Source organism: Anarhichas minor, unplaced genomic scaffold (assembly GCF_050575085.1).
Source record: "Anarhichas minor isolate MPS153535 unplaced genomic scaffold, ASM5057508v1 ptg000074l, whole genome shotgun sequence".
In the NCBI taxonomy this organism is placed as follows: domain Eukaryota; kingdom Metazoa; phylum Chordata; class Actinopteri; order Perciformes; family Anarhichadidae; genus Anarhichas; species Anarhichas minor.
The window spans coordinates 10,132,109-10,159,484 of NW_027466520.1; the positions used below are offsets into that span (position 1 = coordinate 10,132,109).

General features: G+C 41.7%; 1 protein-coding gene across 3 annotated transcripts in view; it reads left to right on the forward strand.

The window, feature by feature from the left end:
• The window catches only part of tpk1 (thiamin pyrophosphokinase 1), a 55,554-nt gene that overhangs the window by 10,636 nt on the left and 17,542 nt on the right, over positions 1–27,376 (forward strand). For all 3 annotated transcript variants that reach the window (XM_076080479.1, XM_076080477.1, XM_076080478.1), the window contains exons 4-8: positions 4,350–4,419; positions 13,036–13,108; positions 15,706–15,801; positions 20,287–20,433; positions 24,379–24,487. In XM_076080479.1, coding sequence (XP_075936594.1) covers positions 4,350–4,419; positions 13,036–13,108; positions 15,706–15,801; positions 20,287–20,433; positions 24,379–24,487 — 495 coding nt within the window. The remainder of the gene's footprint in view (positions 1–4,349; positions 4,420–13,035; positions 13,109–15,705; positions 15,802–20,286; positions 20,434–24,378; positions 24,488–27,376) is intronic.

A 27,376-nucleotide genomic window follows, 5' to 3' on the forward strand; every position in this document is an offset into this window, starting at 1 on the left:
ACGTCGAGAATTCAAAGAGAGAAGCTGTTAGCGAGGATTAATGGATAGAGGTCGTCAGAAAAGCCAAAAAGCAAATTCCCGTAAGACTGTTGGTGGAAAGGTAAAAGAATGAGTCAAAGAGCCAGTGAAATGTTGCCTCCTGGAATACCAAAGAGTGGGACAGAGCATAAGAATAAAGAGTAACAGAGAGGTATGAGATGTGTGTGCAGGAAATCAATCAAATTTGAGGCAAGGTGTAGAGAGCAGGGTGGATCTGGAGACAGGAGGACAGGTGGAGGGGAAGAGGTGGACTGATAGATGAAGGGGGGGGGGGGGGGGGGGGGGGGGTGTCAAGGCATCATAATAAGAATAATAATCTTATCACCGCCCTCTGTGACCGTTTGCCCTCTCCTCTACAGCGCTAAAGCCCCAACCTGACAGGTATTAATCCTCACCACTAACCTCATCAGTACTGGCCTGCTATAGCATATACCCCACAGCAGTGTGTGTGTGTGTGTGTTTCTGCATGAACATGCATCTTTCCTGCATCAAACGTAAGAGCAAAAATTACTGAAATGACAGGTTTAGTGCTGTGTGTGGAAGTGCATTATCTCCTGCCCACCATATCTGTCATCCAGCAGGATGAGTGGCAGGAGGAGCTGTTTCTGCAGCCAGCAGGGAGGGATTATTATGGCTAGTTAATTTACAAGGTCATCTCCACTCGCTGCCGCCGCCGCAGCTCACAATATCACCGGCAGAATTCATAAGGCAGCGACGTGATTGTCTGTTGAGCTTGTTCGTTAAAACTCGTATACTCCGAGGAGATGGAGTTAGTGCCGCTCTTGTCCTCACAATTGGGGTGCACTTCATACTGCCGGCAATTCATAGTGTTCAGTGGGAGAATGACAGTAATTGTATTTGTCTGCCTGAATGCAGTGCAGATAGAGATGATCTTTCTCAAGTCTCATTTCACCCACTTTTTGCCACTGTGATGAAGACAAATTTAATAGAAAGACAGAGGCTCCCACAGGCATAGTCCATTACAGTGAAGACTACAGCTGGTGTAAACCAAGGGTAGAAGTGTAGTAATGCTCCGATGAAGAAGAGTGCTAGCAACCTGGATTTAAAAAACAAAAAACAAAAATTGCCTAACAAGTGTGTAAACAAGCATACAATCAATGCCCTTCTCTGAGAAACACTGGAAGTGAACATCACTTTTAAACAGTTTAAAACAATCACCTCACTTATTAAATCTGTGGCCTTAGCTGTATGTTGTAGCACCACTGCTCAAATACTTTGCAAAGCTGAATGAGGCTAATATAATGTATAAACTTGTCATGTCATTTGTCATTAGCAGAGGCAGTATTTATGTCAGCAGAGGAGGGAGGCTGCACCGTAAGTGCTGTGGATAAAGTAAATGATAAATTAACAGCGTTAAATTATTTCAAAAGAGGTTTTAATGTAAACAAGATATTGAAGAACGACCCCTCATTGATATTTATGAGATCTGCCTGATGGCCCTTTTTATTACACCACAGTTTGAAAGCATTACGGATGGATATGAGGCACAAATATGGTGAGAACATGCATATAATGGGAAATGATACAAATGGCAGATAGTTTTTGAAAGGTTGTTATGATGTTGGCACCTGAAAGCCGCACTTTGTAGAATCACTTTAAACCTCTTTACTGCAGGTGTGTGTGTGTGTGTGTGTGTGTGTGCATTTGAATGGCATGCCATGCAAACAGAGCTGAGTAAATGATTGACAGACGGAAGTAACTGTACTAGAACCTTAAGTCTGAAAATGATTCTGTGTGTGTGTGTGTGTGTTTTTGTGTGCGCACACAGATAATGACTGATATCGTCACAGTCTGGCACCAGCAGGCTTAAAGGAGAGTTTCTCTGTTTGAAAAGTTTCTCAGCCTTTGCACTCTCAGAGATAATGAGTCATTTACATTCCAATCATTTCTTGACGTGAAACGTCGACAGCAGGTGGTGAGGGTTATGAATGAAGCACTGCCTCGAGTGTCTTATTTACATCACTGCGTCTGCATTCTCCCACTTTTTAAGTACTCCAGACAAGGAAAGTTAGATTGAGACGCCCCCGAACTCCATTTAACTCTGCTAATCGCGTCTACTTAAGTGTTTGTGTGTGTGCTTGTGGATTTACAGTATGTAGGTGTAACTCAGTATGCTTCGTACAGGCAGGCCTATAGTTTGAGGACTGTGATGTCTCGTTGTTACAGTGTACAGAATTGTAAACTTTAATATTTAATTAATGACTGTGATGTGCAGGAATCAGATAGAAAGTCTTGATGATTATTTTAGTGCGAGGTAGGTAATACTGTAGGTACCACTGTCTCGTTGATAGTGTTTTTGTTACTCCTGTCCGGTTTCATCTTGTCATACATGTCACGTCTCGCCTCAATAAATAGAAGAAAACGTGAAGAACCAAAAGGATGTCACCGGGTGCCTTTAACTGGATTTGTGCTCCTTGACTAAGGCTCGCATTCTCCAATTAACAAATAAATAGAGCGCTGCAAGACAGAATTTTACAGTTCTGGACATTTAACCCAGTAACAAAAACGTATCCAGTAGAAATATGCTGCTCAAATACAAAGTTAACCTACAGGAATGTGTGCTTGCTTGCAAAATTCCCATTTATAAGAGACGGCTGTGATATATAGTCTATCCTATCGTATTACTGTACTGTTTTTGTTCAACCAAACAAATGAGTTACGTGCACACTAAAGGATGAGTTTGGATGAGACAGACATCTTGTGTACAACAGTTGCCCGTCGCCTCTTCGGTGCAGGCTTTAGTTAGTTTTGAGCGAGGTGCAAGGAGAAAACGCCAGCTGATACTTTGAAGTTTCTCCCTTGTGTGCAACACAAGAGCCCCAAACTCTTAAAAAAAAAAATAGGCTGCCTGTTCAATTTGAATAAAATAATGGCCATGAAAGAGCATACATTTGCAAATAGTTTGCATCTAATTTAATGCAACTTGAACACCATTTCAAGAATGGCAAATAACCACCTCATTTTACTGTTTTTAAAATCAGAAACGGTAAGTGCTCTTTCACACACTTTGCCTCTAGAGGGTCAAATCCAATTTACTTGTCTGTGTAGTGTGTCATTTGTTGTATTTTATATGGCAGAAAAGTAGTTTTCTTTTAAAACTAATGTGGACCTGCAGTGATTGATGTAATACCAAGGTTTTTGTTTAACAAAAGCCTTGGTATTACTGACGCTGGTATCCAAACACATGCTTGTTATATTTTTCCTTTTTCTATGAATTTGTTCTTGTGGGTTCAGCACTCTGACGTCGGGCGCATAAAGAAGCAGAACATTCATCTTTGGCTGCGTTCACACTACTTTCTTTGGCCGTTGACATTATTTTCAAAAGGTGGCCCACATCAGATTCCAGTGATGAACTGGTCACGGTCCTGACCCACCAGCATCCGCAAAAGACAATAAAAAGACGACGCACGCAGCACGCCGCCGCACGGAAACACCGAGGCCACTGAAGTCATCTTTCATGCTTGATGTGCAGTGGAAGCCAGCAAACTAGTGAGCGGACGATGATGAGGAAAACTTAACATCTTCATTATGGCTTTTTGTGGAGCGATGGTGTGCTGTTCACACCGCTATGAAACTCCGGATCAGTGTATAATAACATCACTTTTATTATATGTCACTCAACTAAAGAAATCTCACAAAACAAGAATCCAGCCAGCAGGCTACAGAAGCTGTAGTCGTCCTCACAAAAACCCCCGGACACCGTTTGAAATGAAAGCGCACCTCAGTATAAAGAGAGATACACAAGGTCCTACCTGAGAATGATTCCTTTGAAAATCCTTGTACCCTGTACAACTCAGACTCATAAATGGCAGGTCACGATTCCTAATCCCTTGCTTCACAAAGTATGTGGTGTCCAATGCCAAGTAGTATGTGTCATCTTTGTATCTCACTCCTGGGGGGGGGGGGGGGGGACTAATCGTACATGCTGTGAGGCTTTCTGAATGTGAGCAGGTCGAATTGATGCAAGTGAAGTGTGTGGAGAAAAGGACACTTTTATGACAGCAGTTAGACTCCGCTAAGGTGGTGCACCCACCTATACAGGAACGACAATCGAAGCATCCTAAAGTAGAGAGGACACGCCCACCTGTATGCTCACCTCTGCACAAGTGGAGACATGGTTTATTGTGGTACTGCACATTGCTGACACCAGTTTGAACTGGGTTATATGGAACAGTGACTCATATAAAGGCAGAAATGTGTCTCCAGTGAACGTAAGGTGTACTATTTATATAAAACAAATTGCCTTCAGTAACACAGGCTAAAGTATCTCTCTGTCTATCTTTCCGTAGCTCTCTTGAGGGCATGTGCCGATGGAGCTGCCAATCACCTTTACAACAACACCGCCGGAGATAGAGACAGGTGAGTGTGCCTCGTGTTCACATTTGCATGTGTTAATTTGTGTTTTCACTTATGTCTTCCTCTGTGCACACTGTTTGTTCAATTGTGTGCGTGCGTGCGTGCGTGAGTGCGTGTGTGCGCGTGCGCGGCTAATGGAGGACTGCTGTCAGGACAGAGATGGATCTGGGGTTCCTGAGTCCCTGAAGTGTTGAGGCTTTCACATTAACACGCTGAGTGTGAGCATGGGTGTGTGTATTCTGTCAGGGTGTGAATGTGATGTCATCTGTGTCTGGGTTTGTCTCCCTATACGTGCATGCTGTTGCACTTCTATCGTGGTAACAGCCATTTGAGGTTGTGGACATCGGAGGTGAGGACATATTTGCAACAGGACGTCACTTCGGCCCATTCACACCTTTTCAGTGGGGCCAACTTCTCCTTGTCCTTGAGTTTACAGCCGAACTTCTTATAATGTGAGTGTGTATGATGACTGTGCAGATCCACTAAAAACGGCACATTTACTGCGTTCAGAGGCTCTGCATATTTTGCTATTAATCAAACATGTTTATTATGTTTGCTGAGTCAAACGGGCCACGTTGTTAAAGTCAAAACCATTTATTGTAACGGCACCAGCTGAGGAAATGGCACAATGATGCTGACTTTATCGGATTCACTGCAAAACAACCACACTCCTTTAATTGTTTAAAAGTGTTGAAAGTCAAGAATTTGTGCTTTTATTGTTCATTCCCAAGTAGCACGATGATGAAATTACAAAACGACAACAATATAACTTTTGTTTTTGTATCGTAACAAATTGCATGGAGGATCTCAGCCAGTCAAAACATAAACAAGGGGAGGTAGAATATTGTAATTACACAATGCAGTGATGACTCACATTACTACAATATATAATGCTCAATCAACAGCAATTGTTCTCTAATAATAACTGATGGAAAAGAAGCCGCACAGTTAAAGTCAGAACTACAATTGCATTTAAGATTAGATTCAAGAGGCTGCAGGTATGGAGCGCTAACGATGAGGTCCTCACTAGTACAGTACAACAAACATGTATGCGTTGTGTGTGTCTGCGAGCAAAATAGAGCATAGATAGAACTAGTCGTGTATCTCTGTCTCAGAGTATGAGTTTGAGCTTGTTTGGCCTGCTGGCAGAGTCCGCTTGCATTGTCTGACCCTCCAGTCCTGAGCTCTGTCAGCAGCCAGGCCTCCCTTACAGCCCCATTGCTCCCCACCCAAACGCTATACGTTATACAGGGAGGGTTGGAGACGGGAGGGTTGGAGACGGGAGGGGAAATAGCGAGGAAGGGGAGGAGGCTAAAAAGTAAGGGAATGTTTATGGATGGGGATGCGTAAATCAATCACCGGCAAGTTTAGATGTATTTAACCTGACATTACCATAAGTAATGGACTACAGAGAGGGGGAGATGCAGGTGATCAATCAAAGCCAGGCTTTATGAGTACCGGCAGCAACACAGACAACAGCAGCATGTAATCAAATAGAGGGCTGTATGAGAGGGATGCAGGAAAAGAAAAAGACAACTAAAGATTACCAAAAACTACTACCAAGATAAATATTATATTGAAACCAAGACAAATATGTAATAGATACCATGTGTGTGTTGTTGTGCATTTGCCTGTTTCTGTGTATGTGTGTGGGTGTACATCTCGGAGCTTTCACTTTTCTCCCAAGTGAAACCAGCACCGGGACATTTTATTTTTCCACCCCAGATATCACGGTTAAAAACTTCAGTTCAAAACATTATAAGTGGGATATTTTGTTTGTCAGATACATGCAGAGCATTGTGTAGAGAAGTCCCACATCTAAGTCCCCCCCCCCCCCCTCCCCACCCCCCCCCCTCCCCACCCCCCCCCCAAACTTCTGCAAGTTAATGCTGACAAATTGTGCTCCCTCACTGCAGGTTAACACGTCGGCTTCTAAGATGCAGTTTTAAAAAGAGAAGCCAGCAGAAGTGCTTCACAGTGTGCGCGCTGACATTATGCTGCTGGAGATTTAAGTTGTGTCAGATATGTTGAGGAAAATCAAGGCATTTCATTTGGCTGTAGGGAAACTTTGCCTGAGGTTGGCTTTTTTCGGAGGACAAACCCAAATTGAAATTTGTAGCGTCACGATCCTTCAAAGATTTTCTTTGAAATGTAAATTATGCCCCTCCCCCCCCCCCCCCCATAAAAAGTGATGGCCTTTCCACGACCTGCGAACGTGTATTTCCATTAGAAAATAACTGATTTGGATGATTGCGGATAACCAATGAATGAGGATAATAAAGTTTGCGGTCAGCCTCTACAGCGGCCTGCTCCGCCACAGGAACAAAGTGGGCGGACGGCCTCCCACCGTTAAAAGACAGTTTCCAAGTCATTTTCTGTCAAAACAGCCTTAATGGTAGTCATTAGGCCATTAAGGAGGGGGCACGTCAGGCCAAGGCTTTCTGTCTCTCATGATGGCCGACGTCAAGGGTTCAGCTTCACTTAGAAGACAAATGGAGCATATTTATATTTTCATACAAAATCAAGATGGAACTTGAATTCATTCAAATCGCTATGCATCTTTTTTTTGATGAGTGATCTCTCAGTCTCTCACAAACACACACACACACACACACCGTATGATTTTGGTTTGTGCTCCTGTCGCCACTGTTTTTTGACCTGTAATGTGTTCTTTGATGATATACAGTGCATGGCTGATGTGTATGCAGTAGTTGCTCAGTTCTTAGAAATCTTTGTCATTCAGTAGTTCTTTTCCTGGTACTGATTTTAAAGTACTACTATTACATGCATGACATCGCTCAAAGCCCCATTATTGTACCTGAATAAGGGTTGCTCCGCCAATCATGCTTTGTCTCTCTAGATTTAATGGCTTTTACTTTGTCTTTCCCTCTTATCCTTTTTTCTTTAAAACCTGTCAGCACCAGACAATAAGCAGTATTCATCATTGACATGCATGCATATACACACATGTACTGCGATTTTAATTCAAGTTTGAGATGCCAGTAACTGTTCAGCAAAGAGCTAACCTAAAAAAAATCCAAATCCAGTTAGTGCTCGGACTCCTATGTACCAGCTGGGGTTCAGGTGAATGTGGGTTTTGGGGAATTTGAAGATGGCACTGATCTAAAGTAATGTTTAGCTGTTAATAACATCAATAGTTTAGCGTGAGTCAGATGGTAAAGCTCTTCTATTGTGTGTTTAGTTTAGACATCGTTATATGGCATTACGTCATGGTTTCTCCCTTTTTTCTTCATGAGTCGCACACAGCCACACCTACAGGTAGTGGTTGAATAGCTGCTCTGCACTGTAACTTGTGCTGTATGCATATTATCAGTAGGTGATTTAATTCCATCAACAGAACTGTCATCAGTCAAAGGAATGCACTGAAATAGCTTTCATTGGAACTTTTCGTTGGAGCTGAGACCGCCTGGCTCTCATCCTCATTTCTAAATGAAAATAGCATTGGGTGTAATTTGTAAATCTAGTCAAATCCTCTTAGAGGATAAGAAGTCAAGAGATGGATGAACGGGGGGGGGGGGGGAGGCAATTGTCCACAAGCAGAGTTCATAAAAACTGCAGCTGTGTGTGTGTGTGTGTGTGTAAAGTTACAGAAAGATGGCTGTGTGTGTGTGTGTGTGGATCTATGAGTGTTTGACTACAGCATGTGTATATGCGGATGAGACTTTCAGTGTGTCAGCATATGATTGCGTATGCATTTTGGTTTAGAAAAGATAATGCCGTTGCTCAGCAAATGAAGCTGTCGAGCGCAAGACTTAAGACTCAATGGCAAAGAGATGCCTCCGACAGTCGCTCTCTCTATCGGTCACACCTTTTATCCTTCGTGCTCACCAGACAGACCAATGGCTGTGTGTGATGATAGTATTTTAATCATGTCAGTGGTCAGGACCCAGTGTGAGTCCACTTAATATGCATATGGGGGTCAGTGAAGATTTCTAAGGCTGTTATCTGTTTTGAATCTTTTTAATTAGCTTTCACATGTATCAAACTCATTATATAATCCATTCAAAGCTCCCTACTAATACGCTGTCGTCAAATGATTACCCGTCTAACTGCTGGGTTATCGACAGTCGCGTGACTTTAAAAACAGGGGCACAGTCCAGCAATTAAGAGGATTACATTGCAGATGGAACCGGGCAGGGGGGGGTTTGGGAGACTCTGGGATCGGCTGATGACCGTTAAGAGAGGACTCAATCCTCCTAATTGCTTTCAGTGCTGTTACATATTTTTTATTTTTTTTTAATTGCACACTCAACATGAATTAATCAACATGATGAGTCATTTCACAATTTGGTACCGTGTTTAATTCATGATTTGCTTCAATTCTTAATCCGCAGTAATTAGCTACTATTATAGATTTTTTTTTTTTTGTTCTTTATTATTATCTCATCTTTTTTTTTCAAGAAGCTCATAGCCCAGCTATGTTTTCTTCTGTGTTTTCAGCCCAGATATGACCTCACTACACTTGATGTGCTTTTCCGCTGCATGTGGGGTTTGTCTATTGCAGGCTGATTGAAACGTCCCCTCTGTGTTTATCGCTCTGTGTAGGAAACGGACCCGCTGAGTAGAGTTGATGAGCATGGGGATCGGGGCCTCACCTTTTTAAAATGAAGGCTTTGCACTTTTGTTTTTACATAATGTCTGTTGTGTTGTTTGTCATAGAGGAATTGTAACAATTAAGATTAATTAGAATTAGATCTCTAGTACACCTAGTAGCCCTAAGAGAATGCTGAGAGTTAAAAAAGTGTGTGTTTGTGTGTTCAGGGCATGAGGAGTGTGTTGAGTTATGAAAGCGTCTGGTTATTAGTCTGACAGCCTACAGCCATCAAGCTGATTTAACTTTGGGATTAATCACTGTTGGATCTCAAATCCCAGCATCACTGTTGCTTGAACAACTCAAGCTACTACAAACACACAGCGGCCTACATGTTTCACAGTCACACATGCATCCAGCCATCGGCAAACAGCTGTTTTTTGTGTGTGTTTTGTGCTTCAAAACAAATGAACATAAGCATGGTAGCATGGTAAACGTACATGTACACCGGCATGCAAGGAAGCTCACACTTATGTGCCTTGAGGTCTTGCTAATTGGTCTTTGTTGCAGCGAGATAATAAGCTCTCTGTACTGCTTTATCATTATCTCCAGACGTGTATATACCACATACACCTCGCATCTGCAAAACAAGTCCTCGTATAAGTGCCTTCCAAAGTAACCTTCATGGCCATAACAAAAATAATCAAGTTCACACAACTTATTTTTTGTGTTTCTTTTAAAATATATTACGAAGGTTTCTAAAGTTAATTCTGACTGTTGGGAGAAGACATAATGCTGTTGCTTTCAGTGACGAGTCCCTTGCCTATGCCTTACAGTTTGTATCAATAGTCATATTCTTCAGAGAGCAGGACGTGTCAAAGTGCTCTGCTTCAGGCTTGTTATGGGTCATTAATTATGTCCCCCCCCCAAAAAATAATCCTTCCACTCCTTCACCGGCCTCGCTCTTCTGATTGGGAGACGGGAGGGATGAGGGGGAGTAATCAGAGCCGCATCTCCTCAAGTACCGAAAAGATGAGAAAAGGGAGAAGGGTGTTCATCGTGCTGTGATTTCAGGAGATGATGAAAGATGTGAGGGAGCAGGAGATTACAATGAAAACATTCTGTTGTAATTAAGTGGTCATATGGTAGAATGGTCCGGCTTAATTTGATGGAAACAAAGACAGGAAGTATGAGATAGTGGAAGAGATTGTTTTTTTTTAAAATCTAAATGAAGTGGTTAGATTGACGGAAATTGCCTCAGTTACACAGAAAACTAAGTATTGCAGAGCGAAAATGAGACGAGGTCACAGAGAAGGTTCCCAAGGCAGCATGGGAAGGAGAGGTGGGGGGGGGGAAAGCAGGCAAAGAGGAAGCAGAGAGAGGGACACACAAGCCAGCTAATGGACAAACACACACACACACACAGGCAAAGGTCACACAGCCATCCCAGCCACCCGGCACTCAGACAAACCGCCGGTAAAATGCTCTATTTCCCATTCAAATTAAAGTGTCAGTTAATATTAATGTGGAAGTGAAGACTGTCAGACACACAGCACGCAGACACACAAACACAAATACAAGAATTTAGACTCTCGCCTGGTCAATTACCATCAGCCGATGGAGTCATGTGCACAGGTCACAAGGGTGTGTGTGTGTGTGTACACGTGTGTGTGTGTACGTGCGTGTGTGTGTGTGTGTGTGAAGCTCTGATCAGGCCCAGTGCCACGTCTCGTCCCATCTGTCACATGAAGGTTACTTCTGAATAGACATGCAATTGTGACGTCCTGCATTATAATGCGGGGAAGTGTGCCTGCGTGTACTTTCTTATTTGCAGATGTTTGTGCATATAGTGTGTGTGTGTGTGTGTGTGTGTGTGTGTGTGTGTGTGTGTGTGTGTACACATTTTAGTGCCTGTGAATGTGTTTGTTTGGACAAGGAAAGTTTTTACCTGGATCACATTTTTTTTTTTGTTCAGCTCAGGTAAAGTTGTGCTTGATTGACTTCACGCATGCCTGTGGTAGGTGTGTGTGTGTGTGTGTGTGTGTGTGTGTGTCTGTGTGCGTGCGTGACAGTAGATTGCATATAATTGCTGTTCTGTTTGTCTTGCTGTATCTTTTTGGCGTGAATGGGAGCACTGAGTAGGGAGAGAGGGAATAATCCTCCTGTATCTCTTTCTTCAACCGACCGGAACACCGCTCTCGCCTCTTGCTGGGGAGCGCACGCACACGCACACACACACAAACAAATGCACCACCCAACCAACCATGAAATCGTAATGTCAGACCTGTTAATGCCTCTAGATAGCGGTAACCGCATCCCTTCGTGGTCCTGCTTCTTTCACACGCACACACACACACACACACACACACACATAAATGGAATAAACAGAGAGCTATCTGTCTCTCTGACAGGAATGTTCCACTCAGTCAGTAGTGGCTGGAGGATTTTTGGTTGTTTTCATTGATATCTGCTAGAGACCTTGTTAATTCCTACACCTTGGGAATGCAGGCTGCCTCAAAACACAGTTGTATTTGGATGAATAACATACAATGTGATATTTGTATTCACAATGCAACGCCTGCATGCACGTATATACTCCCAAACCTCCAGCCCAGTTTAGTTCTCCGTTGTAATCCTCTTAATTGCATGTATTAACATCGAGTTTCTGCCAGGTTTATGTAGTTAACAACTAATATTCTGTATGACTTCATTTTGGGATCATTGTGCCTGTTTTCTGAGAGGCATTTCTGGGTTATATGAGTCATAAACCATGGGGAAGTAGGGCTGGGCGAATTCATTTTCATGCCAATATATTGAATTTTCTTCTTTCTTTTTTTCTCCTTTTCATAATCGGTTGTACAAAACATGTGCGTGTACAGTGGCCTTACATAAGCAAGCAACACTTTTTCAAACCTAGTAGTTCAGTTTCATTTGTATCCTCTTGCACACGCGTTCCTGCCACCATCAAAGTCAACTTACATTTTTGTCATGCATACTAACTGAGAAAATAACTGTCAACATTAATACATGCTGTACTCTGAGGGCTCATTACTTGTTACTAATTTGTTTTCTAATCATTTAAAATGGCTGAAATATGCACTAATAAACAAAGCTTAACTTTTAATTGTTGTTTTGTTTTTTTAGTGATCTAGAGGGACTATGGTGCATAATCAGCACACCATTTAAACACAGTTTACTCACGTTTGTTGAGCTTTAAATGTGTAAACTGTCGTGATCAGCATCTTCCCTCAGGAAGATAGACAGAAGATCTATAGAGACATAAAATCTATATGAAAATCAGCTTTTGACCCTTTGCAGAAAATAATGTATTTTTAAAACCAGAAACAGGACTTTCATATCATATATTAGCTTACAGCATCAGAATTTGGTTCTCAGTACTGTTGACTGTCAAACAGCAGCACACAACTCTGTAGTGTTGTTACTGCTTTGTCCTGTAACCCATATCAGTAGTCCAAATAAATAGACCTATTCCTAAAAACAGACACACGGGCTATTTGTTTTACCTTACTTCCCCATTTACTCTGACAGTATACTGCGTTGATTGAGCACATGTCTCACAACATCAAATTGCACTGTGACCTGTAGTAATCAAAGCGATCCTCGCCTCTAATGGAGAATGTAGTCAGTGTAATGGAACAGGCCAATATCTGACGAACACCAGGTACATCATGCTCTGTTTATTTGTGTGTGTGTGTGTGTGTGTGTGTGTGTGTGTGTGTGTGTGTGTGTGTGTGTGTGTGTGTGTGTGTGTGTGTGTGTGTGTGTGTGTGTGTGTGTGTGTGTGTGTGTGTGTGTGTGTGTGTGTGTGTGTGTGAGAGAGACAGCGCCAGGCTCACTGCCACAGAGAATCACCCTGTCAGTCTCCGTGTCTCTTCGTCTTCCCCCGGCGGCGTCACTCCCTCGCTGCACAGATCAAAGAGCTGACACATGCCCCGATGTCCTCTCTCTCTCTTCTATCTCTGCCTTACACTCTCTGTCTTTCTTGCAATCGTAACCCTCTCGCTCTGTCACTCACCCTCTTTTTTTTTTTCTATCCTCACATCCAGCTTTCTCCCCGACTATATCAGCGGGGATTTTGATTCCATTACTGCCGAGGTCAAAGCATTCTATGGCGACAAGGTGAGTGGAACACAACTTGCACACACTCTCAGATCTACAGGTGTACACACAGGGACACACACACACACACACAAACAAAAAAAACAAGAGAAATCCTTACTGTCTTTAGTTCAGTACAACTTGACTCCTTAACCACCTTGACATGTCGACAACTTCATTAAGAAGTTTACTTTTCCAACATGGATTGATGATTTGTCCACACAAGCAGGGACTTCTCTGTTTCATTGTTCACCCAATAAATCATCTTTCCCCATCTGGTGCAAAGTGACGCCGACCATTAAGACATTTTCTCGCAGAGCGGTGTTTGAGAGCAGTTGATTTTACCAAAGCAGGATTTAGTTTTCTTTGTGCTGCCTTAAAGTTCACAATCACAAAACAAGTAGTTGCTGGTGGATGAGTTTAGCTGCACATTGTGAAGTAATAGAAAACAGGGGTAAAGTAAATCACTTGATTGTGTGCAGGACTCGTGAATACATTTCTCAACAATTCCTGGGATATTCTTAATGAGCTAATAAAAGATAAACATTGTCCGAGCAGTGTTTGTGTTGGACAATTAAGATAAGGGTTGGGTGGAAACGTAGTTCATACTGATGTATTTGTGTTAGCTTTTTTGATGGGTATTATCAATGATGCAAATAACTTTAATCCTGAATATGGGCACATGTTGTCCCCCAAATGAGCCTTCCACTGTCACTGGATTCAGCAAACTAAACCCTCAGCAACTCTACATGACACGAACTATCAACTCAGCTGGAGCTTGACAAATATCCTGCTTTGTGTGCGTGTGTGTGTGCTTGTGTGTGTGTGTCGCAGGGTTACAGAGTTGACATGAGGCGAGTGAATAAGTGACTCCTCAGAGCTGGCTGGGGTTTAATGGCTCGTATACTCGAGACTCTCCAGGAGTTTCACCTGCAGTGACGAGAACATGCTGACTGAATTATCAAAGTGGGTGCAAATGTGCAGTCTGACATGGTTTCAACTGTCAGTGCACTCAAGATCCATGTAGACCCATAAAAAACTACCTCTGTCTGTGGTCAGAGTCACATTTTACTGGTATAATCCACTTCCTGCTGACTCGGGAACATGCAAGCTTTTAACAAATACAATATATTCCATCATGACCAGTTGAACCACTCTTTCATGACAATCGATCAAACTTTATTTCAGACTCGGGGTCCATATAAGACAAATACATATCGCATAATGCTTTATAGGTCATATAATCATCTTTAACTTAAAGATAAAAAGTGTAATGGTGTAGCTTGTTGGCTACTGATCAACTTATATTATATTATATTAATGTGTCTCAAGCAAAAAGACTGTGAATCACGATTAGATATCTGTTGAGTTTGCTTTACTTTAATGCACTAAAAAGACTCCATTAAGACTTTAAAAGACAATATCAATGAGTTCTGTGTTTACTTGTAACATAGGATGTAGATGTATTCTAAAAATATCTAAATTATATATAAACATAGTCCAGGTTTACGTCCTACGTCGTTGCTTTGCTCCCTGCATGTGCCTCTAGCTGTGCAGGAGGCCTGTTCATGTAGGCATATTTAGACTAAACTTCCCAAGGTCATGAAGATGAAATGCAAATTCTTCTATGAAGTGGACTCTCCGTAATTTATAACAAGCAAAATGTCAAACAGGAACCCGCGAGGAGAGGTGAAGCTCGGTTCAATAAGTGATAAATACAAGGTGTCACTTAGACACACACCTTCGAGGAAAGGAAAGATCAGCCCCACTCTGATACACACTACTGTGTATAGTTTGAAATGCAGATCCAATACTTCCCTATGCACACACACACACACCATCACATGCATACATACTCGCACACAACAATATGGGTTGTCACCCTCTTTTTTCCTCTCACTCTTTTCCCCCCTCTCTCTCTCTCTCTCTCTCTAGCTGAAATATTCGTCCCGTTTCACAAATATCACACAGGTTTCCTTAAAAAAAAAAAGAAGAAAAAAAAAAGAAAAGCAATACCTTTTTTTTTTTTTCATGAAAGAGAACAGACTTTCATGGTAATGCTTAAGGAGCAGAACAATGGAAAAGTTTGAGGCGTTCCTTCAGAGATTTGTCGGAAACGGTGAATAATTCTGCATAAATGGAAGGGAGAAAACAGAGAAGCATCCGCAAAGGGAGGGGGAGAGAGAAGAGGTGGGGAGCGAGCGAGGATGGATGGGATCAAACAGAGCACAGCGAACATGTTTGTGTGAACTGACTGCTCTGTGTGTGTGTGTGTGTGTGTGTGTGTGTGCGCGCAGTGGCAAAGTTGTGCAGTGAATGGAGAGACATAGGGAGAGAACGCCAGAGTAAGGTTGTTTACCTGGATGCTGTAGTTTAGGGCCACTGACTGGAACCTCTACATTATTCAGCAACACAGCCCACAGACAGCCAGACAAGACTAAAACACTGATTTATACCTCTCTCTATCTCGTTGTGTTTTTCTGTGCTTTGTTATCCCCTATCCCTTATCTTTGCCTGGGTTTTTGTTTTGCTATCTCGGAATGTGTACATCCATCTGATTATGTTGTGTGGCCTGCATGTGTGTGTGTGTGTGTGTGTCCATTTTTCTTTGTGCGTAGGGGTGCAATCTGATAGAAACAGATGACCAGGATCTAACAGACTTTACCAAGTGCCTCGCAATCATGATGGAGGAAATTCAGAGACGGCAGTTACAGGTAAACATCCACCGCACACCACGCACACTCTTGAATTCAATTCTTGACATTTTATTAGGAAAGGAACAGTTTGAAATTTGTTTCAGTTGTGGTTTCACCGGGGTTGTGTGCTGGGCTGTTTCTTGGCCCGGGTGCAGTGATTTCCTGGGCATAACAATACCCTTTTTAAAACAATGTTTTTGACAAGCATTGCTTTAAAGAAAAGGGTATTGTTACTATTATTAAAAGGACTACCAGTTGTTTTAGCACTGCGGTAAATAAATAAGTAAAGCTCTCCTCTAACTCAGCCTCTGATAGCTGAGTGCCTTTAGCAAGGCATTCAGTCCTCCGTTACTTAAGATGAGCTGCTCAGAGGTCAATAGTGCTGGAATGTGGTTGACTGGGGGCAGATTTGAGGCGTGTGTGTGGGTGTGTATGAATATGAAGCAGCTTGCTGCTGGGAAGGAACTTGCATGCTCACTCAACATCCATCCCCTGAAGAAATGAGCGCTGGAAAAATATCATTGGAATAATATGTGCCGCATTTACACCTACACGTAAAATGCAGCCGGTAATCGAGGTTTGCCAGATTTAAAATGAAATACTTTTGTTGTGATATTTACAAAGTGAAAAGCATTTCCTACAACAAACTGATATCCAAAACTCCAAAAGGAGCTGCGCCAGCGATTGCGAAGCCGCGTGCCCAGCCAGCTGCTTCAGAGCCAAACACAGAGATCTGATCCAGAGATGGAGTCCATTTCCATTTTGACTCTAAAACCGTCAGCTGAATTGCACAGAATGTACATCACATGAGGACAATGTGTGCAGGCTGATACAACAAACAGTATATCTCTGATTGTCATCATTTCAACAAAGGTCATTATTAGTGAAGTGTTTTGTCTATCTGTCTCTTTACTCTCTCACGCTATCCTCCACTATTAGAATTTTTAAAATGTTGTTTGGCTGAGTGTTGCTCCAATCACTGGCGAGTGCCACAATCACTTCACCCCTCTAAGCTGACGAAAGGCCATGGAGAAGACGCCTGCACCCACACAAAACATGCGCGTCCTCTCAAACCTGCGTTTTCACTTTCATTTTAGTTGTTTGGCTTAAAGAGAGGATATACTTTTGTCCTTCCGTGGGCGTTGTTTTCGTGGCCTGGCTAATATTTGCTCTGCCTTTGAACTGACGCTGAGTCTGTCTGCCTGCGAGAGATAGGAGCCTGGCAATCACTTTTTGATGTTCTAAAAGAATTGCTGATGATGACTTTTTGTTTTGTTTGTATACCTGGATTTTTCCACTTTTCCTTTACCCACTATGACTCTGATAAGTCTGATTTGACCATTTGTTCCCTTTAACAACTTAGTGTATGGTTGTATAGAAGCGGAACTTTTCTAATGATATAATGTCATGACTTGTCATTTTCCCTTTTGCTTACTTTCGCTCATTTTTCCGATCCACTTAGCCGGTTAAATTGAATCGAACACATAGATGAAATAATAACGGGCTGATTTGCAGATTTCGGAGCATTGTGCTCCTGTTTTGGCTGTTTATGATTCAACATATTAGCCTCTGAATGTTTCCCTTTGCACGGCTTAGCGCTTGATTTAGAGAGTTTATCTTGTATTCTGTTGGTTGACATCCCAAAGAATGGTATCAGAGGATTATGGTGGGTGGATGAGTGTGTGTGTGTGTGTGTGTGTATATTTATATATACGTGTGTGTGTTTACGTCTTGAAACGTGTGCCTATCTACATTGTGCATGAGTTTGTGAAAGGCTGGTCTGTGTGTGTGTGTGTGTGTGTGTGTGTGTGAGCATTCGGTACCTGTTTACATCCGTTTGTGTATGTACTTGTTGAAGTGTGTGTGTGTGTGTGTGTGGCCCAGCATCTGGTGTATTCATGTGTGCTTGTCTGTTTGTCTTCTCAGAGCTCTGTCCTAGTTAGCTTCTCTCCCCGTGCTTCACAAACAGCACCACTGCTTTCATTTCTTCTCTCTCTTTCTCTGGTTATCTGTTCACATCATCTCCAATAAATGGATATGAGTTTTTGTGTTGATCTCCGAGCCAGCATTGCTCGCTCCGGCTCCCCCAGCCAATCAGGAGACGGTATGGACGGATCTGTTGAGCCAGCTTGTTAGATTCTCTTCATTCAGTCGTGAGATTATCCTTTTCCCCCCGTAAACAAACATGAAATAGGAACACATACAGATTTGAAACCGTTATATGGAGTTTGATATGCGTAGCAAGTGATATGCAAGTGTGATGGGAAGCGATAGATTGAGCAAGCTAGTGTGTCATCAGACGCTGAACTGCTGAACATCTTTTTTTATCTCTAGTCATTGCTCCTTTTTTCTCTGCTGAGGTTTTCTGTCGTCTGGCTATGGCGACTTCTGAACTGATGCCGTTCACTGTTGGTTGGATCCGTCCTCTCCTCTCTCATTCTTTCCTCTGGTAACAGCTATGGTCCTTTTCAGGGTTGTGTGATTAGTAAGCCATAACAAAGGTGGGAAGGGCATCAGAGATGTATTTGGGAGATGGTTTGGTGGATGGACAAAAAGGGCCAGACATATTGTAAAAGAGAGATCCTACTTCACCATACATTTATATATTTATAAAAACCAAAACTTAAGTATCGTCGTAATTGCCGTATTTTTGTGTGCCATAAGCCCTATTAGTGAGCCACACCTGGGTGACACATTAGTGCTGTAAATACTTACTAGGGCACCAAATCTGTGGCGGAAGATCACTCCCATGCACTCTTTACTTCTGTTTGAGTAATGAATGCTAAAAGCTTCAATGCCCAGCTGTTTCAGGAAATGACTGAGCTATATATATATATATTATATATTATATATCTCTCTCTCTCTCTCTCGTTCGTTCGTTCGTTCGTTCGTTCGTCAAGTGTTGTTGTTTACAGTTTAGGTGATGCTTCTGCATGTGGGGGCGTCAGCCAGATGTTGAAATAACCTCAATCTCTCAGCTCTTGGTTTTGTTTTAAGTCCATCGCCTGAGGCAGGAAGTCGGTAACGATAGATTCAGTTGGGAAATAGTGAGTTCCCATTATGTACAGTAAGGACCATTTCAGAGCTCTTCTTTCACCTTTTGGATAATGTTGAATACGTTGAGGTGTCGGTGGGTTGTTGAAGTAGTAAAGAGAGGAAATGAAAATTATTTTTAGATTGATTTTCAGGTGATGCTAATGTTTCCTGTGCTGTAATTTATCAAATGGGCGAATGCATGCACATCCACGCAGAAATAAAACGCTCACACATCTCTCTAGAGGTGGTGAATTGTCAAAGTTAGAAACAGCAGAAGGAAACATGTTTACTGTCTGCTCATGTGTACTGTATCCACCTAATGTTCAGCTGCAGCCCAGCATTAGCAAACGTAATAGAAAATGAATTTCCCTCTTACATTCTGTTTGCTTATTCATTTATTCATTTTCAGTATGTGGTTGAAGTGAAAACAATGAAGTAACGTGTGATTGATGGTACTGTACGTGCTGGTGTGACTGTCGGTCGTCAGCCTCTGACAGCGCCTCTGCCCTCTAGACTCTGCTGGGTTTTACGGCTGTCAGCGCTGGTGCCTGACTGCTCAGGGACTTTTTATAAGGATGTAACTGCTGAGAGATGTATATATTGAATGTAAGAGAACTGCTGGCTCAAAGTTAAGAATAGCCGCATTTTAGTTCTGAGGTTGCAGGAAATGGCATTAGTTTAAGTAGTCAACTTACTTGATTTGCCGTTTACATGTTTGCGTCTCTATTCAAAGGACTGATGTTGTTAACCCTCATTGTAATGGCCCAAATTCATGTTTTGATCTCCCACTGATTGTTTATCTGTCCTCCTTCTCAGTTCTCTCTCAGTGCTCTGTGTCCTTGATTTTGTTGTCTGTCGTACTTGTTTGTTTTTCGTTGAATGAAAAGGCCAGCAATATTCTATGTTTTTTGTTATTGTCAACAAACTCCATGAAAAGACCAAAACCAATAATGCAACCGTCTCATTAGTTTCAGTCTGTGGAAGCCGATATCTCAGGAAAGCCTTCAGAGAAATTTGTTCAAATTTGGCACAAACGTCCACTTGGCCTCAAGGTTCACTGTGACTAACTCATGACTTAATATGCTAATTATTACAATATCACACAAATATCTATTAGGATAAAATGATGAAGTGGTGACATTTTGGACAGACCTGACTGGTTGATGGGGGCATACAACCAGGAGGCAGTAATCCTACTTTCGATATACCATACTCCTTTACCATAATTAGTTGCCAGATTAGTATTGGTGGGGTCTATTTTACACACTTTCTCAGAGCAAGACACCTCATGGCTTTTCACATATAGATGCATTTTTAACAATGATTTTAAAGTGTTGTTTTTCTGCAGCCACTTCTGCCGTCATTTTTCTTCATTGAAACAAACAGCAGCATTCTACCAGAGAACCAGTCCAGTACAGCAAAACCATGGCATTTCTCTGTGTCTCATTAAATTCTGTGTCTTTCCAGGTGGATGCCATAGTGACACTGGGCGGTCTCGCTGGCAGATTTGACCAGACCATGGCATCTGTTGAGACCCTCCACCACGCTCTGTCCATGACACGACTCCCCCTGTTGATCATACAGGAGACTAGCCTGGTGTACCTTCTCAGACCCGTGAGTGTATTATAAACACGCCTTGGCCGTAGCCATTTTTTTCCCCCACAGGTGTAGTGAAATACAACTAAAAAGTGAAGCTGTTGCACTTAAACGTGTCGCTGCATCATCTATCCTTGAATTTTTAGTCCAATGAAGCTGCTTATTATGGCTGTATCTGTATTTGAAGTTGCGTATTAAAAGTCCACTCACAGGCAGACCCAAAGTATATTTTCCTTGCACTAGACTAACCATTGACTGTATATAAAGATCCATATTTAAATACAGTCTACACAAGCATTCTGCTCTGCTGCTCCAACATCTCCTATCCCTTCTAATCACCCCTCCCCCGGTCCTTGTCTTCATTTTCTGTTCTCTCTCAAAACTCTTCTTTCCCTTGCTTTGCTTCCCTGCTTCCACCTTGATTGGAGTGTTGAACACTTTGTTTCTTTGTTAAATAATCACTTCAAGAACCCCTCACCACACACACACACACACACACACACATGCACTCTTCTCTGCTCTTATGGTGCCCCAATTTGCTGTTGTGCACAAGAGAGAGAGAGAGAGAGTTTCTTTTGATGCTCCCAAATTGTTTTTCCTCAATGCCAGCCACTTTCTCATGCTCCTCAGTTGATTGAGTTTACAAGTGGGCCGAGCAGACGCCATTTGGGACACACGCTGCTCTTTTTTTTTTCCTCCTATGTTGTTTATTTGCAGAATCTTCAGGACAAACAACTAACTGTCACACTTCCTGATGCCACCTTGTAATGCTCCAAGTAAACCTTTCTATCATGCACTCCCTCCCTACCTCTTGTCATTATTCCAAAGGCGCGTTGTCATTTGCTGCTTCATACCTCGACACCTCCAATTAATCTTACTTCAGTGAGGGTAAATTAAGCTCGTTTGTCAACGCGGCTCCAATTCGCCAGCGACTGATGAACGCAGACGCCTGTACATGAAGGTGAACGCAACCTTCGAAAGACCCAGTACTATTTGTTCCAGTTACATCTGTAATTGAAGTGTTTACAACTTTTGCCAAATATCCTCACCACCCGTATTCCATGCAACCACAGCTTCGTTACGTGCTTAGCTTTGGGATCTGGTGGTACAATCAATACACACACACAGTTCATGTTCTGTACACAAACACACACAAAACAAATTAAGACCACAGATACAGTATTTTAACAGCTGTGTCCATTTTGCTAATTTGACAAGTGGGACTATGTCACTCGAACATATTGCTGATATAACCTTAAAGCTACTTTATAGTTTCATCATTTTATTAAACATGCAGATTTTAGAAAATGAGTGAGGCATACTTCTTCATTCCTGAGTGAGTCAGTGCATGTCTAAGTCACAGACGTAGTATGATTTAATCAGGGTTGTGTCTGTTTGTTTTACCTTCTGTTTCCCAGATGAGTTGTCAAAGTGTGATTATGCTATCTTTGGGAAAATGCCGAAATGTTGCGTTTTCTATAGCTGGCTCAGGGCATTGCATAAGTCTCATGTCTTTTATTAAATTATGGCAAGGGACACGGCAAGGGCTTCAGGCTTGTTTATGCTGCGTCCCTACACGGCAAGAAGATGTTTTAATCAGGCTCGATCTCAAGGTGACGCTAAATTTACTCAATTTGAATCTAAAAAGAAAGAAAAAGTTGCACTGAGTTCATGTGTTTTGTTAGTTCTTCTTGTGAGACTCTGTTGCAGGGGGCAAGCATCGTCACATTTACTCAAGTTAGTGTCCCATCCCCTGAAGATACTTGAGAGAGCCTGTTCTCAGTTCTGTGGGACAAACAATGCCCAGCGCTGTGTCAGCCCAATCCACACTATAAATCACTCTATAAGCACACACACACACACACACACACACACACACACACACACTCCAGGTCATATGTATGAGCTTGTTTACCTGATGCCCTTTAGAAGAGTGAAACTTGTCAGTGCAAGAGCTGATTTAAATGATAAAGTGTGTTACCTGAGGTAAGGTAACGCATCCCGAGATAGCAACCATGTGGCATTCAAATATACAATAAATATAAATATGAGCCAAAGAACTGACCCAGGATATTCTGTTCTGTACTTGAATTAATAATTTAGTGTAATAAGTGCAAGACAACAACGATACAAAAATCTCAACTTTGTTTATAGAAATCAAATCTTTACAAAGAACGTTAAGAACATTCAAACTATTTTGAAATGACTTTAATGACCTTTCATTTAATATTCCAACCTAATAGTTGCATGTCTTAAAGTAGATAAGATGATGAACATGGAAAACATCTCATGCTTTAAGGTGTGTTAGCATTGTGAGCATGTTAGCATGCTGGCATTAGCATTTGGCTCGAAGCACCTGAGTTTAAGTCCAGCCTCATAGAGACGAGTTGTTTTATGTTTCTATTCCTATTTCTCAGTTATTACTGTGCACATAAACCTGTTCACATAATACACAAACTGATCCGCTTTCAATGTTTTTGAAATATTTGCCAAAAATAATTTAAATTGGAACTCAAATCTCGCACAAAGAAGATATGACGAAATAAAAACTAAACAATGTATACCATAAAGTTCATCACATGGTTTTCAGTGTCTCATACATCTGTAGTTTTAACAAGGCAACTTTTTAAAATTCAACTTTCCCCATCGAGTTCCATTCTCATCCCTCTCCTCCGTGTTCAGGCTAACAAGTTGCTATTAGCGGCTATAGCTCTACAACCAGAAAGGAACACTGTTATCCCGAGTTGTGTGTGCTGAAATGCAGGTCCACATGCATTTGTTTGCCGTTCTCTCTGTTCCCTCACACACTCTCACCCTGACACAGTTACACAAAGAGACTGTGTTTATGTTTAGAAAACAACCTCAGGGATGTTTCCTCAAGACCAAACGCTCCAACGCTTAGAATTCTTCCACTTATCCTTCCCTCTGGCGTCGCTGCTCTAGGAAGCCAAGCAAAGGAATCTCTGCTTTAGACATTTCACACTTTCAAGATTTCAAACTCCTAATTGAGTGTGCCTGTCTCTGCTGTCTGTGTCTGTCTGATTATTTTAGATGACTGATCTACAGTAAGTTCTAGCTATCAATGCTTTTTAGTTTTTTTAGTTTTATGCTTAGATGTTTGGCAGTTTGAGCATGCATAGCACTTGTAGCATGCATATATTAGAAGTCTTTCAATAATATTTCAGGCAGTTTCCTGCGGATGCAACATTTTCTCACCAAATACGTGTGTATGTGCTGTAATGAGATTGCGGTGTTTCTTTGTACCCTTTTTGTACGCCGTGAATGAGAGAAACTTCGTTTTGACCTTTTTATATTCCAGCATCAGGCTTTATTATAACCAGCACATTCAGAGCGAAGTCATTATTTAACCTGAAGAGTCTGACACTACCTTGCACCTACACTATGTGATGCTTTTTTTTCCCCCTTTGCGCTCTAGTTTCTCAAAGGGATACTGTGACTTTTTGAAATGTTTGTCATATTTATTTTCATAGAAAGACTTCATTGGACCTCAAAAACATCTGTTCCTCACACATCATTGGAAAAGAATACAAACAAAGTCAACCATCCTCCCCCATCATCATTATATACTTTTCTTTATAAGCTACAATGACACAATTTTCTGCTTTTAGTGTGGGCTATCAGTTTGAAAATATGTTGACTCCCTGTGACACACAGTAAAATGAACTAAAATTCAAAATGGCAAAGTTTCTTTTTTTAAGTGTGAGCAGGAACATGAAAATGGGTTTCAGCTCTGACAAGAGCAATCATTTATTTTAATGAGCCTTGGTCCCTGGGCGGAGAAGCTCAGTTTCTCATTCGGAGCTGGAAAAGTCTAAGAAGTCTTACTCCACATTTATTTTCTCTTTTTCATTTTTTTCTTCCCTCTATCACATTGTTTCCACCTGTCACCAGCTGTGGCACACATGCACAGACAAACACAACACATGTTCTGTGTGTCAGCAGGGCGGTCACAGACTACAGGTGAACACAGGCCTGGAGGGTGACTGGTGCAGCCTCATTCCAGTGGGTGGACCCTGCCAAACAACCACTACTGGACTGAAGTGGAACCTGAGTGAGTCTCTTTCTTTTCATTTTCAGCATTGGATTGATGCTCTAAAGCCAATAATTAGTCTCCAACTTCCTTTGTTACTTTACTTTGTTTGAAGGCGAAGGAAAGAAGATCTTTTTTTTCTTTCCTCTGACACATTAAGTGCAAAACTTTTTTTCTTAAGAATTTTATTCTTTTGTCTCACAAATATGAATTCAAACAAAACAAACTGTCTCTTTTAAAAACACACTTCTTCCTTCTTGACTCCGATTAATACGACTATCTTGCAAATGTCCGGAACAAATAGACGTGTGATGAGGAGAAAGAAGAAAAACAATGTATTGCTATGGCTAAAACTCTGAATGAGTGTCCTAATTCAGATTCACCAAACCATCTTTACCGGACAAACTTATTGTTAATTGCTCATTTCTGCCTGATGAATTCCACCTGTTCATGTGAAGGTGCACGTCTGTGAGATTTAATCATCACGACAACCAATGCTCCTAAAATTGCCACACAGTATGCGGTTGCATGTTCCGCTCCGTTCGTTGTCAAGTGTCAATCACAAAAGTGTTGCCAAAAGATTAAAAAGAAGAATTTCCTTCTACATAAAATAAAAATAACTCTCAGTAAATTGTCATGCCATGATGGTGATAGTGTGGTGAACATAATTTAAACTTTGCATTAAGTTTTTATAGTCACACATTTTATTTGGATAATTTCTATATCATATTTAAATAGATTCAGATTACGGTTTTATGATTCTTAAGTCAAAGGTCACCTGTGGAGAGAAGCAAACTATAAGTACATGACGTGTACGACAGCGCTGGACCACTGGTGAAGGTTGTTAGTAAATTATTTTAAATCGTACGCGCCCCTTGAGAACCATTCTGTTCGCATTTCATTAGGCTCATTGTCTCTCTCCTAGTTATGTTGCTGGTGAAATTAGTCCAAAATAACCAAGATACTATACACGATGGAATGATTGGTGGCGGCATGTTGCCTGAAGGTACAAGTGTCAGGTCTCTAGTGAAGCAGAGGACATTGCAGATATCAAAGGGGCAATTTAACATCAAGGGTCTCAACGTTACCGTTAGCTGCCAATACCGCAAACATACATTTGCGTTCACAGAGCAAACGACTTCCACTGAATTTTCAACATGCCTGATACGATCCAGTTTTTCCGGCTAGTTTCACATATTGGGGGACGCATGCCACAGTGAGCTTTTCATATTCTTGAACATTGTATGGAAATCCAATCAGACACCCGTCTGACGACCGCTGTGGTCTTACCCGACTCTAAGCCTTATGGCCAGCTGTGCTCTTAATGAGTTGGCACAGACCAACCTGCCACCAGTGCGAGGGGAACCTGGACCTTCTGTCAGTGGGTTTGTCTGCTCCCTGGTTGGTGTCCACTCTCTGTGTCTGTGTGTGCATGTCTGTATGCTTCTGGGAGTCTCTACACTTGAGGGAGCACGCTGTTGTCGGCGTGCTTGTTTCAACAAGTCTATGTGTGTGTTTGTGTGTGCACCTCAAGCCCCGTTGATGAACTTGTTTTTGTGTGTGTGTGTGTGTATATTTACTCAGCACACCTGTGAGATGGCCTTCTGAGTGGTAATGAGAGGGTCTTTATACATGAGAGTCCTATGCAGATTAGCCAGTGATAACAAGATGCATAATTAATCATATGCATATTTAGAAAGCTGGAACTAATGATTTCCCATTGGGGTTGGGAGGAAGGACCAGAATATGAAACAAAAATTAGGAATATCTCTTTTTTTCCTCACATGTCTGACAGTATGTATGCGACGTCATATAGCAACAGTGCATACTGTAATACCATCTTTCGTTTGTTTGTGCATTTTCTTTAAAACTATTAAAATGTGTGTCTGTGCATGGTTTTCAATGCAACATGCTCAGGGGCCCAAATCAGTTCTGTGTCCCTCTCTGGTGACACCAAGTCTCTTCAGAGGTCCATTGAAGTGATCCCCCATACTTGGGTTCAAAGCCGTTCTGTGATGAAAAATACATGATCTTTCTATAAAGAAAGAGTTTTGGGCTGTCAGCCATTACAGTCGTGTTGCCCCAAAGGGAACTTTTTGCTTACATCCAGAGCTTGTTTCAACTTTTGCTTTAAAGAATAAAATTCTGCAATGATTCATGTGGTTTTGGAATGAGTAGTCGATTATTGAGCAAACTTTTTTTTATTGGTTGTTGTACTCCAGGGGAGTGTGCAGGATGAGCTGAAATACCCTTGGCCTAAGTTAATTATATATTTTTTTCTATGTCCGTTGATTCATAATTTATATTGCTGTGAGATTAGATCAGACACAGTACACATGTATGCTGACAGAGCTGTGCTTGAGCTCTTTTAAAAATATGTAATTGGTTGATCCAAAAAAGAAAAATGAATCCATCTTAATCTTAATCTATTTGATATTAATGGAAGACAAATGGCTCATCTTTCATCAGTTTCTGTTATTGCTGGCCAGTCTAGTAGTTGGTCTGCATGTAAATCTATAAACCAGCAAACGCTGTTTAATTTTTCCAGTTGCCAAGTATCTTAGTGTTCTGGCATCATATCGCGTTATTGTGTTGGGTGGGTGGTTTTGAACGTTTGAATAATATTTCTCCTACCTCTTTGTCTTTCCGCCATTTAAGAAACTCTAAGCCTCGTAAAAATCCTCCTTACCAGGATCTTGTCTTAACTGTCAGGGGAAATTTGTCAAAATACTAAGAATTTCCTTAGATTTGCGTCACCAGGTGCTCCTCTTTGTACCAGGAAGCTTTATGAATACAGCCCCAGAGTAGCAACTACACGGGAACCTTGGAGCATTTGGGTTGATGCCCATCGGTACAGCACCAGGAGAAAGGAGATACTGCCGGCAGCACTGTCAAGCCCTGGAGGTCATG